This window comes from Myotis lucifugus, unplaced genomic scaffold (genome assembly GCF_000147115.1).
Source record: "Myotis lucifugus unplaced genomic scaffold, Myoluc2.0 scaffold_8, whole genome shotgun sequence".
In the NCBI taxonomy this organism is placed as follows: domain Eukaryota; kingdom Metazoa; phylum Chordata; class Mammalia; order Chiroptera; family Vespertilionidae; genus Myotis; species Myotis lucifugus.
In genome coordinates this window covers 13,713,087-13,728,401 of record NW_005871056.1, presented here as the reverse complement: position 1 = coordinate 13,728,401, position 15,315 = coordinate 13,713,087, and the positions used below count along the sequence as shown (strand labels likewise).

General features: G+C 40.2%; 1 protein-coding gene across 7 annotated transcripts in view; it reads right to left on the bottom strand.

Annotated features, from left to right (window-relative positions):
- The window catches only part of TAMM41 (TAM41 mitochondrial translocator assembly and maintenance homolog), a 49,724-nt gene that overhangs the window by 18,926 nt on the left and 15,483 nt on the right, over positions 1 to 15,315 (bottom strand). For all 7 annotated transcript variants that reach the window (XR_002828004.1, XM_023749657.1, XM_006083830.3 and 4 more), the window contains one exon: positions 1,697 to 1,842. Coding sequence is in view for 6 of the 7 variants with exons in the window: in XM_023749657.1 (XP_023605425.1) it covers positions 1,697 to 1,842 (146 nt within the window). In the remaining variant the exon portion in view is untranslated. The remainder of the gene's footprint in view (positions 1 to 1,696; positions 1,843 to 15,315) is intronic.

Here is a 15,315-nt window from a genome sequence, read left to right as displayed (position 1 = left end):
GCCGCACCCTGTCACCCACAGAGCAGGGCCGATCAGGGGGTTTGGGGCACCGCGCCCTGTCACACACAGAGCAGGGCCGATCAGGGGGTTGGGGCGCCGCACCCTGTCACACACAGAGCTGCAGGGCGATCAGGGGGTTGGGGAGCTCCCCCCTATAAGGCACAGAGCAGGGCTGATCAGGGGGTTGGGGCACCTTCCCCTGTCACGAACAGAGCAGGGCGGATAGGGAGGTTGTGGCCCCGCCCCCTGTCACACACAGAGCCGCAGGGCGATCAGGGGGTTTGGGCGCTGCCCCCTGTCACGCTGATCCCGGTGCCGGGAGGACTCGAGGCTCTACTGATCCCGGTGCTGGGAGGCATATTACCCTTTTACTATATAGAATAGAGGCCTGGTGCACGGGTGGGGGCCGGCTGGTTTGCCCTGAAGGGTGTCCTGGATCAGGGTGGGGGTCCCCACTAGGGTGCCTGGCCAGCCTGGGTGAGGGGCTGAGGGCCGTTTTCAGGCTGGCGGGTGACTGAAGCTCCCAACCGCTCCTTTTTTTCTTTTTTATTCTGGGCCAGCTTTAGCTCTGAGGCCTCGGCTGCTGAAAGCAGGTTTCTGGCCTTTGTTTACCTTCTGTATTTGATACAATGTTGCGGTCCGCTGGCTGAAGCCCGGCTGACTAAAACAGGTTTCTGGGGTTTTGTTTAGCTTCTATATTTGCAACATAGTTGCTTAGAGTTGCAGCTGAGAGGCCAGCAAGTCAGGTGGGGAACGTTGGAGTCCACCATCACTGGAGCAAGCAAGCCTCCCTGTTCGCTTCAGTGCATGGCTGCTGGCTGCCATCTTGGCTGGCAGTTAATTTGCCTATCGCCCTGATTAGCCAATGGGAAGGGTAGCGGTCGTACGGCTAATTACCATGTTTCTCTTTTATTAAATAGGATGAGCTGCCCCTATTATTTGGAAGATGAACATAAAAAAGTAAAATAGAGTGTTCTTTATGCTAAACTTTTTTAAAAACTGAGGTTCCTATAATTTAAAAAATCTTAAATCCAAATTGTTTCTCAAAGAAAAAGTTTTTTAATATTTATTTTCAAATACTTAATATTATTTTAAAAATAACTTGAAATAAGTTTCATTTAATATATCAACAGGAGAGTTCCAAGACATAATTAATATAACAAATGGGGGATAAAAAGAAGCTTCAGAATAATATGCATGAGTCCATTTATGTAAAACAAAACAAAACACACAAAAAAGACCAAATCCCATCATGTATGTGTATAGGTACAAACAGGTACAAAAATGCATGCAAAAAAATCTGGAAGAATAAATACCAAACTGTCAGGAAGGTACCTCTGTGGAGGCAAATGAGATTGGGGACAGAAAGAAGGTAATCTGAGAGTTTATTCTTACTTGTTTTTTACTGATAATTAATATGCATAGTAAGAATTTCAAATGGCAAGAGAGATACATATGGTGAAGAGAAGCCACTCTCCCACATTAACCCTGGCTCCCTTCTCCAAAGGTGGCCTCTTACTGTCAGTCTCTTTTGTTACCTTTTTCAGCATTATTCCAAATATACAGAAGAACATGTTTACACATAAAACTTACTTTTAAAAATACGTTTTTACACTAGTTATACTGTTCTAACCCTTACTTTCTCCCTTAAATAGATCTTTGCTTAGGAATGGTAGAAGTTATTTTCCACGGTTACCTCCAGTCTGCCTTGCTGGATTTTATACACCACTTGTGGATTATCCTGTAGTATGTGGCCATACAGCTCACGAAAGTGGGCTATGTTGGGCTTTACAATATCCATCACTTTTGCCTTATTCTCTCCAACCACCATCCGAAGGTCGCCTGGTTAAAACAAATGAAAAAACAAATGTCCCACTGATGATCCACATCCTGACCTATAAGCTACAGAGAGAGAGAGAGAGAAACATCAATCGGTCGCCTCCCCTATGTGCCCTCACAGTGGACCGAACCTGCAACCTACATATGTGCCCTGACCAGGAATCGAACCTGCAACCTTTTGGGGTACAGACGTCACTCCAACCAACTAAGCCATCTGACCAGGGCTAATTTTTAAATTTTAAGTAGAGAAATGGGAAAAGGTACATTTGCCAGTGGAATGGATTAAGCTGCAAAATAAATAATTCTGAAGGACAAAGAGCAAATTTTAAAACAAATTTAAAGTGCCCTGTCCTGCCTAAACCATTGACAATTATTATCAGCAAGATATGGGGGGACAGGGGTGGTGATAAAATGGGAAAAGTTGAGTGAATGTCTATTGGTTAATGTTAACTCAAGGCTGGGCACATGTGAGGATCTCCCAGATGAAGTTTGGTGAAAGCAGCCGCTGAAACCTTTGTTGGACAGACAGAATGTTGTCTAGGGGAGTAATGAGGCAGCAAGTGCAGGCAGATACTCTGGCTGCTGAGAATCCCTTGGGAAGAGGTGACAATTTATCATCTAAACTAGGTCACTTTTGAAGGTGAAGGGAGCACTATGAATGATTCCACTGGGCAAACCAGGACAAATGATAACTCTTGTTGATTGCTTTTTGGGAGTGGGGAGCAGGGAGGGGTAATCAAAATCATTATCTGCCAGGACACTTTTTTCTTATTCTTCAGTATATACTTCAGTAAGGAATAACACATGCCTGGTTTTTAAGATCAACCTACGCTACAATTTGGTGGAAAGCAGCTGGGGACTGATCGCTCAGGAAAACATACAAGTAGCCTTTAACTCCCACCTTTGTGACATGAGGTCTGACTCTTCAGGGCAATGAGCAGAAGTGAGTTCTGGGCATAACGAACTGCCCAAATATGGAGAAACTTGTTTTTCACGATTATTTTAAAGGGAAAGAGAGGTAAATAGTTAAAACCTGGGATGACTGCTGTTGACATCATAAATTGTTAAAAGCCATCTCTGGAGAGTGAGACTAAAGAAATAAACCCAAACAGAGGTTAAGAGGTAAGTTTACTGAGCATCTGGTAAGTGCCAGGCACTGTTCCAAGTGCTCTGCTGTATTACCTCACTTAACCTACACAGCTATCCTCTCAGGTAGATACTAGTCTAACCCCATTTAGCATCAAGGCAACAATGACACAGAGATGAAGTAAACTGCCTAAGATTTCCCAGGAGCTAAGTGAGTAACATACATACAACTGTTCACTGAAGCACAATTTACAATACCCAAGTACTGGAAGCAAACGAAATGTCCAACAATAGGGGAATGGAAAAGCTATGATAATACACTCATACCCTACCACAGAACAGTGTACAACTATTAAAAATCACAGTAATTAGACTTGGCTGGTGTTTCTCAATGGTTAGAGCATCAGCCTGCAGACTGAAGGGCTGTGGGTTGGATTCCAGTCAAGGGCACGTACCTGGGTTGCATGCAGGTTCGTTTGCTGAGCCTGGGCGGTCGGGGTGGGTGCAGGAGGCAATAGATCAATGTGTCTATTTCACATTGATGTTTCTCTTTCTCTCTCCCCTTCCTTTCCTCCCTTCCACTCTCTCTAAAAAAATCAATGGAAAACATATCCTCGGGTAATAATCACACAGAGCAAGATGGAAAATAATCATATAAAAAATACAAAAGTACAAGGAAACAACTAAAAAACAAGACAAAGGGACTATATAAAAATGATTATTTTTGCTCTAATAAGATACACATTTATTGTGGGCTTTTGTGGGGGTGTGTGCTTTACAATTGCTATTTAGTTTAATTATCTCCAATTTTACAGATGAGGAGATTGAGGTGCAAGATCCAGCCACCTTTCAGTTTCAGGATAGTGACATTTGAGATGACTGGTTTTACTCTACTTTGTAATTTTCCTCCACTGCCCTAACTTCTTGAATGTTGGCATATACTTCTAGCATTTTAAAATAAATTCACAGGATGCATAGAGGTGATGACTTGGCAAATGTAAGTGAGAGGAAGCTGAATTTCAATTGTCTATTTAAGAGTCTCAACTTTTATTTAGAGTCTATAAATGGATTATATTGATCTGCCTGGGAAGAAAATGTCATCAAACTCTGAATCTAACATGACTGGTTCTGACGTGAAAGATCACTGTTGAGTTCTAAACATTTGGGTCATTTTTCTTTCTGTACCCTCAACCAACAAAAAATTCTTATACTTCAGATAGCAACTTTCTGAGAGAGGGACTGCATTTTACCAAAATGTAAAAGCAAACTAATCCAAATCCTCCCAAAAGAACAATTGCATGCCATGATTAAAGGACCTGGAAGATACTACGGACCCTCTGAGAATAAGGACTGGAGCTTACTCATCTCTGTCTCCCCAGCTCCTTGAGTACTGCCTGGCACATTAAAAGCACATCAATAAATATCTACTGAACAGAACTTCTCCTACTGCTGTGCAGCAGAACTAGCTCAGCCAGAGGGAACAGCAAGCAAATGGACTTATTACTCATTTCTTCAGAACAAAATAAATAAAACCATGGGCACAGCATGAACCCACATCTGATCATAAGAATCAATTTTTCTAACCGCCAGAAATGTTTGCAACAAAACAGAGAAATTGAGAAAAACTGCTTTTATTTTATACCTCTGTTGATGGGTTTAACTCTTGGCTGCTCAAGCCAATCTAATAAAATGGGTAACCAAAAGGATAATTTCTCTTTGACTCTGAAATGAGGCTTGTAAACCATCTGTAGTTGGCTTGCCATCAGTGGTTCAGGGTCCTTATTATGAATGTAGGGATGGGAAGGACTGTGAAATATAGTGGAAAGGCCCTGGCTTTCATGCCCGGCAATGTCCCATGGTGACTGGAGATTAACTTTTCTGAGTTAGTTTCCTTCTCTGTAAAGCCGCTGTAACAATCACACTGACCTCACAAGGTTGCTTTTAGATTTAAATGAGTTAATGCATTTGAGAATGCTTTGTAAATAGTAAAGCAGATATTGTTATTACACACACACACACACATACACACATATGTTTATATATGATGGGAAAAGGACAGGGGGTAGAGGAGGCTGAATCTTTGAAGATAATGACTGGCTTTTCCCCCTCTTAAACTAACTGCCATACTGCTATTTCAGTTCAATAAATATTTGGTGGCTACTAAGTATGAGGAACTGTGCTATACATTTGGAGATGTAAAGTATACGCCCTACCTAAGGCATCAAGTGACATGAAAACAGATCTTCAGTGCATGTTACAGAAGTGGGTATTTCTTAGGTGCAGTTTAAGAATAGCAGCTCAAACTGGAGGTTGATATGGCAAAATATGATTCATTTTTAACAGCTTTTTTTGAGATATAATTTATACACTATATACTTCACCCATGTAAAGTATACAATTCAATGTTTTTTAGTATACTGATAGAATTATGCAACCATCTAATTTTAGGAAATTTTGGCTTCCCTAAAAGAAATTGTATCCATTGGCAGTCACTCTCCATCTCCTTCTACCCTTCAGTCCCCAGCCCCACGCAAAAGTAATCTACTTTCTCTCTCTATAGATTTGATTCTGGACATTTTATATAAATGAAACTGCACAATATATGGTCTCTTATGACTTAGCATATGTTTTCAAAGTTCATCATGTTGTAGCATGCATTGGTACTTATTCCTGTATATGGCTAAATAATATTCCATCGGATAGATTATCACATTTTATTTATCCATTTCTCAATTGATGGACATTTGGATTGTTTCCACTTTTAGGCTATTTATGATGAATAATGCTATGAACATTTGTGTACAAGTTTTTGTGTGGATATATGCTCTCATTTATATTGGGTATTCCTGGGAGTAGAATTGCTAAGTCATATGGTAACTCAATTTAATATTTTGAAGAACTGACAAACTGTTTTCCCAAAGTAGCTGTACCATTTTATAATTCCATCAGCAATGTATGAAAGTTTCAATTTCTTCACACCCTCAGCAATACTTTTTCTTGTCTGTCTTTTCTATTTTTAAAAAATATACTTTTATTGATTTCAGAGAGGAAGGGAGAGAAAGAGAGAGAGAGAAACATCAATGATGAAAGAGAATCACTGATTGGCTGCTGCCTGCATGCTCCCTACTGGGGATCAAGCCTGCAACCTACCGTATTTTTCCATGTATAAGACACTCCCATATATAAGACGCCCCCCACTTTTCCAACCCAAAATTAAGAAACCAAATATTTTTTTTTAAATATATTTTATTGATTCCTCATAGAGAGGAAGGGAGAGAGACAGAGAGCTAGAAACATCGATGAGAGAGAAACATCGATCAGCTGCCTCCTGCACATCTCCCACTGGGGATGTGCCCGCAACCCAGGTACATGCCCTTGACCGGAATCGAACCTGGGACCTTTCAGTCCGCAGGCCGACGCTCTATCCACTGAGCCAAACCGGTCTTGGCAGAAACCAAATATTTTGCTGGTTTTCCTCTTAAGGCCTTCTTTTTTGGTATCTTAAGGAGTTGTTCTTCCTGTTTTCTCCACTGTCTGATCATACACTCAGTGGGAGGAGGTCCAAATTGTCTCTCTGCAGCTGTTTCCATGTTCTTTTGCATAGCTGATTACGTTCAGTTTGAATTTTGCAGAGTAAGACAATGCTTTTTATTTATTGACATCTTTATGGGCTCAGAACGCTCAGGTCCTTGTTGCATCTGTGCACTCTCCACCTCCACCTCCAATTATGGCATCAGCTGACATCAGTAACAGTAAGGCTCGTGATTGGAGGAAGCCTGTGTGACAAGATATGGGCAGCTACACCCCCACGGCTCCCTCCTCTGCTGACTTCCGTGTATAAGAAGCCCCCCGATTTTCAGTCTAACAATTTTAGAAAAAATAGCATCTTATACCCGGAAAAATATGGTAGGTATATGCCCTGACTGGGAATCAAACTGTGACCTTCTGGTTCATAGGTCGACACTCAACCACTGAGCCACACTGACCAACTTTTAAATGATAGCCATTGTAGTTGGTGTGAAGTGGTATGGTGTCTCTGTGGCTTTGATTGACATTTTCCTAATGATTAATGATGTTGAACATCTTTTCACATGCTTACTTGCTATTTGTACACTCTTTTTAAAAATGTCTATTAAACTCTTTGCCTATTTCCATACTGGGTTGTCTTTTTATTGCAATCTGAGACTTCTTTATATATTCTGGATACTAGTCCCTTACAATCAGATACGTGATTTGTAAATCTTTTATCCCATTTTGTTGGTTGGAATCATTTGCACATAAAATTTTAGCCTTATGTATCTATTATTTCTGTCATTGCTTGTGGTTCTCTCTCTCTCTCTCTCTCTCTCTCTCTCTCTCTCTCTCTTTCTCTCTTCCTTTCTTTCTTGTATACCTAAGAAACTACTGCCTAACCCAAAGGCACTCTTTTAAGAATTTTATATTTTTAGCTTTAGCTCTTACATTAAGCTCTTAAATCCACGATCCATTTGAGTTAATTTTGTAAATGGTATAAGTTAGATGTCAAACCTCATTCTTGTGGACAAAAATATTTACTAGCATTTATTCAAAGATGATCAAGGCAGTATTTCTAGAAGGCAGTCTAACCCACAATTCAGAATGCATCCTCAAAAATATCTCTATGGCTGGGCCAGTGTGGCTCAGTGGTTGAGCATCAACCTATGAACTAGGAGATCACGGTTGATTCCTGATTAGGGCACATGCCTGGGTTGCAGGCTTGATCCCCAGTAGGGGGCATGCAGGAGGCAGCCAATCAATGATTCCCTCTCATCATTGATGTTTCTATCTCTCTCTCCCTCTCCCTTCCTCTCTGAAATCAATAAAAACGTATTTAAAAATAAGTATCTCCATGGCTGCAGAAGTCTAACTCACATGTGGAAGAGAATGAGATAAGAATAAACAGCTGATGTACTTAGTGATATAAATTTGAATCACTTTTCCTTTTACACACTTTACAGAACACAATATGGATAGGTGTGGGAGGGATGAGGAGAAAAGCAGGTTTATGATACCAGTTCAGGAAGTAACCAAAAGCACAATCGTTCATTCATTCACTATTTACTAGCACCTGATAAGCACTGGAATAGCGTGAGCAAAACAAGACAAAAATTTCTGCCCTCTCTAGTCAGTGGTAGAAAAACAGGCCAAAGATAAACAAATCTACAAACAAATAAAAATAAATAGTATTTCAGGTGGTGGAAAGTGCTATGAAGAAAACATGAGCAGAAAAAGATGACAGGGAGTGGAGGGCGAGCCACATGGCTCCCTGGAGGAAGAGTGTCCCAGGAGTAAACCAGGAATAACATTCACCATGACAGACCCTTTGTATAACAGTGAAGGTTTAGAAGTGAGGGTTCTAGAACAAGACAGCCTGTGTTCAAATCCTAGCTTAGCCTCTACAAGCTACACGCTCAGGATAAGCTACTTATTTGGGCTTCAGTATCCCCAAATGTAAATTTCAAGGATTAAATGAGTTAATACATGTAAAACACTTAGAACAATACCTGACAGGTGGGCACTAGAATTATGAAGGGGGATCGCTTTGTGAATTACATAATTGTTTAACACTATGCTGTACACCTGAAACTAATATAAAATAACTAGAGGCCTGATGCAAAAAATTCGTGCAAAGGGCTCGGCCCTTGGAGCCCTGGCTTTGTCCGGAAGATTGTCCAGAAGGACGTTCGGAAGGTCGTTTGGCTGTCCAGCCTAATTAGCATATTACACTTTTATTATTATAAAATAATATTAAATGTTGCCTGTAATTGAAAAATAAAATTAAAAACATAACAATACTTGACAAACTATAAATAATCCATAAAAGTTAGATATTACTGACAATTAATATCCCCCTTCAGGAGTGCTGCATTCTCAGAAATTAGCAAGTGATGAACGCAAAGAGTTCCAACTGAGGCTTCAGCAAAAGCTCAAGCTTGACAAGCATAGAGAAATATGCTTCCAAACCCCAATATGCAAGTCATCAAATGACACTGCTTGCAAGGTTCAGAGAGTGTGATTATCATGGAATAAATCTTAATAGCTCTCACTCCAAGAAAAAAGTTTCTTGACTGACTTTTACCAGGATCCAGAAATGGAGATGTTTACTCACACTTTAGAGTGCTGGCACCCATTTCTAATATTTTTCTCCAAGAATCACTCAACTGGCAACTAAACTTTTTCACTGCTTTGTCTTATTCCTAGAAATAACTAAGCCTGTGTTCAGACAATTTGGCATGGAAAGAAATCCATTCTCTCTCTCACACAAGAGTGCTTGAAGATATTTTTTCTTTTCTTTTTTTAAGGTGTTTTTATTCCTAAGAACTATAAGGGCCAAATGAATCCACCTGACCTCATGTGGATTTTTTAATTAACATGTAACAAGTTCTTTAATTCTTATAATTACACTAGAGCAGCCGTGGGCAAACTACGGCCCGTGGGCCGGATCCGGCCCGTTTGAAATGAATAAAACTAAAAAAAAAAAAGACCGTACCCTTTTATGTAATGATGTTTACTTTGAATTTATATTAGTTCACACAAACACTCCATCCATGCTTTTGTTCCGGCCCTCCAGTCCAGTTTAAGAACCCATTGTGGCCCTCGAGTCAAAAAGTTTGCCCACCCCTGCACTAGAGGCTCGGTGCACGAAATTCGTGCACGGGTAGGGTCCCTAGGACTGGCCAGCGATCAGGGCCAATCAGGGCTTTCCGGCTGCCAGCTGGGGCCTTCCTTACGGCTGCTGGCCAGGGCCTTCCTTTGTTCCACGCCGCCCCCTGGTGGTCAGTGCATGTCATAGAGAGCAAATGAACTCCAGGTCTCCCGAACTCCCAAGGGGACACTTTGCATATTAGTCTTTTATATATATAAATAGTTCCACTTTGGAGAACATGTCCAAGGAAGTCAGTGCCACCTGTGTCCACTTCTGTTATCAAAGTAATTTGTCCAAAGTGATTCCTAGCGGTGTCATTAATAAAACAATGATAAGTAGAGCCAACCTGAGTGTCTGTCAATCACTGAATGAGCAAAACATGGTGTCTCAACTTGGAAAAACCTATGTAGCCAGCAATAATACATAATAATAGTAATAAATAATAATAGCAATCACTTTCTGAGCACCAATTACAATGAGGTATGATACAGTGGGCTCTTAGATATATTATCTGCTTGCAAACTTTTTTATGAGCTAGTTATTTCCATTTTAACAAATAAAAAAATGGGGGCTCAGAAAGGTTTAAGCACCTCTACAAACCTAGTACTCACACTCAGATCTGAATGTAACATTTACCTTTCTGTTGTCCATTATATCAAATGGCTGTGTTAATTTAAGCAAACATGTATCTAAAATAATAATGGCTAACATTTATTGAGCATTTACTATATGCCATGTACTGTGCTAAGCACTTTATAGGATTTAATTTAATCTGCATTAAGATCTCCTTTAGAAATGAAGAAACTGAATCATAAGAAATAAGAAACTTGCCCAAAGATGAAAAGTTAATTAAGGGTACAGCTAAGATTTGAAGTCAGGCATTTGACTCCAGAGCCCCAGCTTTAAACATTTCATTAAGGCTGACTTCCATGAATTAATATTTTGTTAAAAAAAAAAAATCAAGGTTCAAAATAGGATGCTTAATTTAAGTAGTTAAGGGTTTTAAGTTGATTACTTTCATGTAAAGTTGCTCACATCACTGAGGCACTGCTCTAGTTCAAGCCCTCATCATCATTCACAATCCATGGCTTCCCTGTCTAACCAAAAAATATGTAGAGTGCCTACTATGTTTTTTTTTAAATATATAGTTTTATTGATTTCAGAGAGGAAGGGAAAGGGAGATAGAAACATCAGTGATGAGAGAGAATCATTGATTGGCTGCCTCCTGCATGCCCTCTACTGGGGATTGAGCCTGCAACCCACGCATGTGCCCTTGACCGGAATCGAACCCAGGACCCTTCAGTCCACAGGCCAACACTCTATATCCACTGAGCCAAACTGGCTAGTGCCACACAGAGACTGCAGACACAAGACCAACCAAACATGGACATTGTCCTAATTATTCTCCCAGCAGGCTCCTCTGCCTGGACAGCTCTCATCTGGGCTCTCCTCATGGGTCCTCATCTGTTGGTGCTTATTTGGCAACTTGGGTTATTTGGTAAGTCTACCACTGACTCACTATGACTGCATATGTTGATTAATTTGAAGTTCAAATGTCACCTTCTAGAGAGGCCTTCCTTGAGGCTATGTTCACCTTCTTCCCTTATTCTGGTGCTGCCACTGTTTGCTGTCTGACTTTTCATCTAGAATGAACACCCCACGAGGGCAGGGATTGTGCCTGCCTATTTACTTCTTTACACCCAGAGCTTAGAAGAGTGCTTGGTATAGGAGCCTCTTGTAATTATTTCCTGGATGAATAAACTTTTCCGTCTTTAGTTTTTCTCCCTCCTGCACAGTGCTGGCAAAATTTGTTGTTTTTAACCACAACACACCTCAGACTATCTTGCAATGCCTGAAAACTTCTATGGCTCCTAGTTGTGTACAGCTTGTCAATTCCCTTTTCATTTTTTCACTTTGTATTCAATGCCCTGCCCAACCTGGCCGGGGTCTAACCTCTTCTCCAAAATACAGAGAAGCAGTGAAGTTAAATGGTTAAGAATAGGGGCTAAAATTTCAGCTCCAACACCTACTAACTTACCAGACAACTGACTGTGGGCAGATCTGGGCTTCAATTTTCTATAAAATGTATCAATAGCACAGCTTCCACATCGAAGGATTGTTCTGAGGATTAAAATAGTTACTAGCTCCAAAGTACTGAGAGACATTCCTGACACAAAATAATAAATGCTATTTACTCTTGTCATAAACCTTGGATTTTGGTTCCATCAAAATCCTTCTTCCCTAAACAAGTCATGTTCTTTTATACACCCCCTTTCCTTTTTCACGTGTGTTATTTGGTAAGTCTATCACTGACTCACTATGACTGCATATGTTGATTAATGTGAAGTTCCTTAGAGCAAAAATTATGAAGCGCTGATTCACTTGATAAATGTTAAACCAGGATCATTACCTAAAATTAGTCATTTTAATAGTTTGTATTTACATAAAAAAGTTCAAGGTGAACTTTAAACTTTATTTGGTTTTTCTTTTCTATACACTTAAATGCTGACTTCTAAGAATAACTGGAGGATCAGAAAGCTTTCTTCTCCCCAATTTTGCAGACTCTCATCTTCCACCTACTCCTTTCTCACCATCATTTACAACAGTAATGCCATAAATACTGACCCCAGGGCAGTCAAAGTGATCCTTAAGTACTATGTTAAACGTAAGGGCTATTATTACAACTAGTAATACTGATAGATCTTGCTTCTGCCAGTAATTACTGGCAGAAACTTGTCCAATAACATGGAGAAACACTGTTTTTTTCTGTTCCTCCTAACCCCCACCCCTCCACCCCCTCCAGGGGAAAATGATGAACTTCATAAGTTAGGGACAACATATTCTCTCTCAACTAGAAACAGGTGAAAAATAAATGTCAAAGTTGTAAACAAAATGAGGCTGGTAGATAATTTAAAGTTTGGAATATTCAGAGGGCTTGGGAGGTTTGGGTGGTTTGCCAAATGGATAGAATCTGATCTGTTCAAGGATACTGGGTTATCAGAAGCCTAGGAAAGGCAGGAGGAAAGCTTGCCTTTCAACACATTGCCTGGGGCAAGTCTCAAAGTATGAAAGATAATTAACTACCTGCAGGGCTTAGATCCTTCCCTATCCTCACTATTCTAGTCTAATTCCAGCGTACTATAGACTCGGTAACCATTAATTATACTGTGTCCTGGTTTAGGAACAACCATCATATATAATGTTGTTTCAATGGGAAAGTATGTTCCCAGTTCTAAACAATTGGCTTATAGAAGACTTTTTGGAAACTGTCTCATTCATAAGCTAGGAATTGCAGAGAGTTGTAACCAGTTCCCTCTGGAGAGGATGTGCCAAGTATTGTGTCCTAAGTTTTGCAGTAAGAAGCCAACCTCACTAAAATGAGTAACGTAGGATACTTGGCCCAATTCTCAGATCCAAATCTGGGTTAAGCAATAAATAATATAATGGCAAGAAAACAAGAGGAGACTAGATGAGAAATGGGAGTGACCAGAGGCTGAGACAGTGGAGCCAGACACACCAAGATCTGAAACCTGGCTCTTGGGAAGCAACTCTCTCTGACTGCCTTTCTCCCAACTGCTCAGGGCTGCTCATTATCACTATTTAGATCTCAGCTTAGACATCACACCACCCGTCAAAGGGCCTTCCATGACTATCCACTGTGAAGACAGCCCTACCCTCAACCTGATTTATTTTCATCGCATTTAACCAGTTAACTGCCACGCATCCAAAACGGAAACCATCCCCACACGCCACGATATTTTGAATTTTAAAAATCCATTTGCAATGAATATTATAAAAATAAATATATTTTTAATATATTTAATATATATTGAATAAATATTATAAAAATAAATATTTTCAGCTGAAAATTCTCATGAAAAATGATTTTAAAGTTGGTCAGGGCTGCCACTTAGGGAAGACTTTTTTTTATAGACTCACGTGGTGTGTGGGGAAGGTCCGCTGCTAGTGTCTACAGACGCTTATAGCGTACAATTTAAGCCAGTGGTTCCCAAACTTATTTGGCCTACTGCCCCCTTTCCAGAAAAAATATTACTCAGCGCCCCCTGGAAATTAATTTTTGTTAAATTTTAATAGCAATTAAACAGAAAGATATATGTATTAACGTTTCTACCTTTTTCGTAAAATATAGTAAAGAAAGGTGTAAATTAGAAACACTGAAGTTTGAAATTATGAAACTATTTATTGAACTCAGAATAGAAAGGTAATACAAAAAAAGTTAAAACAAATGCACCTGTGGCCATCACCGCCCCCCCCTGGATCGCTGCAGTGCCTACCAGGGGGTGGTAGCGCCCACTTTGGGAATCACTGATTTAACCACTATCTGAAATTACCTTATTGCTTCTTTATTGCCTGTCTCTCCCTAAAAGAACATAAACTCCATGAAAAATTTCACTCATGTCATGCACACTAGAGTATATGCCTAGCACTGTGTGTGGCACATGGAAAGATAAATATTTGTTTAACAAATGGAGCTAATGTGTGAAGATTCAGTGGTGGAATAAGTTATCTATCTACCCACCTACCGACCTACCTCTCTATGTCTGGTACAATGCTACTATACAGCAGATAAATATTATAAAAGAAACAAAACAGAGGATGATACTATTATGAGTCAGAAAGTACTGAACAACTTGGATATGCCTCATAGAACAGGAGAAACCAGGAGTGTAAAATGATTCTTCCAGGAAGCAAAGCAAAAATCAGCTAAAGATTGATAGCAGCCTGAACGCTAATTTGAAGTCTGCTAATAGGGGAAAGCAGTTATGTTATTTGATAAACTTCTTCAGTGAATGTTCAGAATTTAGAGAAAACTCCTAGAAGCTGCCTAACACTATGCTGATGTTGATGACGCTGCTGGAAAAAAATGGAAAAGTGGTTGTGGTGTGGGCAAAGTAGAGAGCGGTTCTGCATTTCCTTCCACAAAGTCAATGAAAGGCTTCTGATCCACCTTTCTCACAGGGAGCAAGGCGAGGAAATTATGATAACAAAGTGACCCCTTTTCCCACAAGTTGCATGTAAGTCCATTCATCCAGGTACACTCTTTGCCCCTCCCTCCACCTAGACACATTTTGGGAAAAACACTGAAGAACAAGACCTTCAAGGTCTCTTTCAGCATTACACTTCCATGAAATCAATCTGTACAGGGATTCAGAAAATGAAAAACTGCTTTTGCAATATTTTGAGCAGAGTTTTTTTGACTCATACTTAAAAGTTAGAAAAGAGGATGTTTATTTAAGATAGTGGTTTTCGACCTGGCTAGTCTGACTCAGTGAACAGAGCGTCGCCTGCAGACTAAAGGGTCCTGGGTTCAATTCTAGACAAGGGCACATACCCGGGTTGCAGGCTCAATCCCCAGTAGGGGGCATGCAGGAGGCAGCTGATCAATGATTCTCTCTCATCATTGATGTTTCTCTCTCTCTCTCTCCCTCTCCTTTCCTCTCTGAAATCAATAAAAATAAAAACAAATAAAAGATAGTGGTTTTCAAACTATTTTTTAAGTAAAGATGACTTTTTTTTAAATGAATTTTTACATAGCCCCTTAATACATTAAGCAGTTCACCCGCTAGTCACAGTAGGGTGGGAGGCCAGGGCTCTCTCATCTTAGCTTTCCCCTTGCCCTCAGAGGGAGCCCCTAGCATCTCTGAGGAGCACAACTGGTTAAAGGGAAAGGAAGCGAATATTTAGATAAATAAATAAATGGGAAA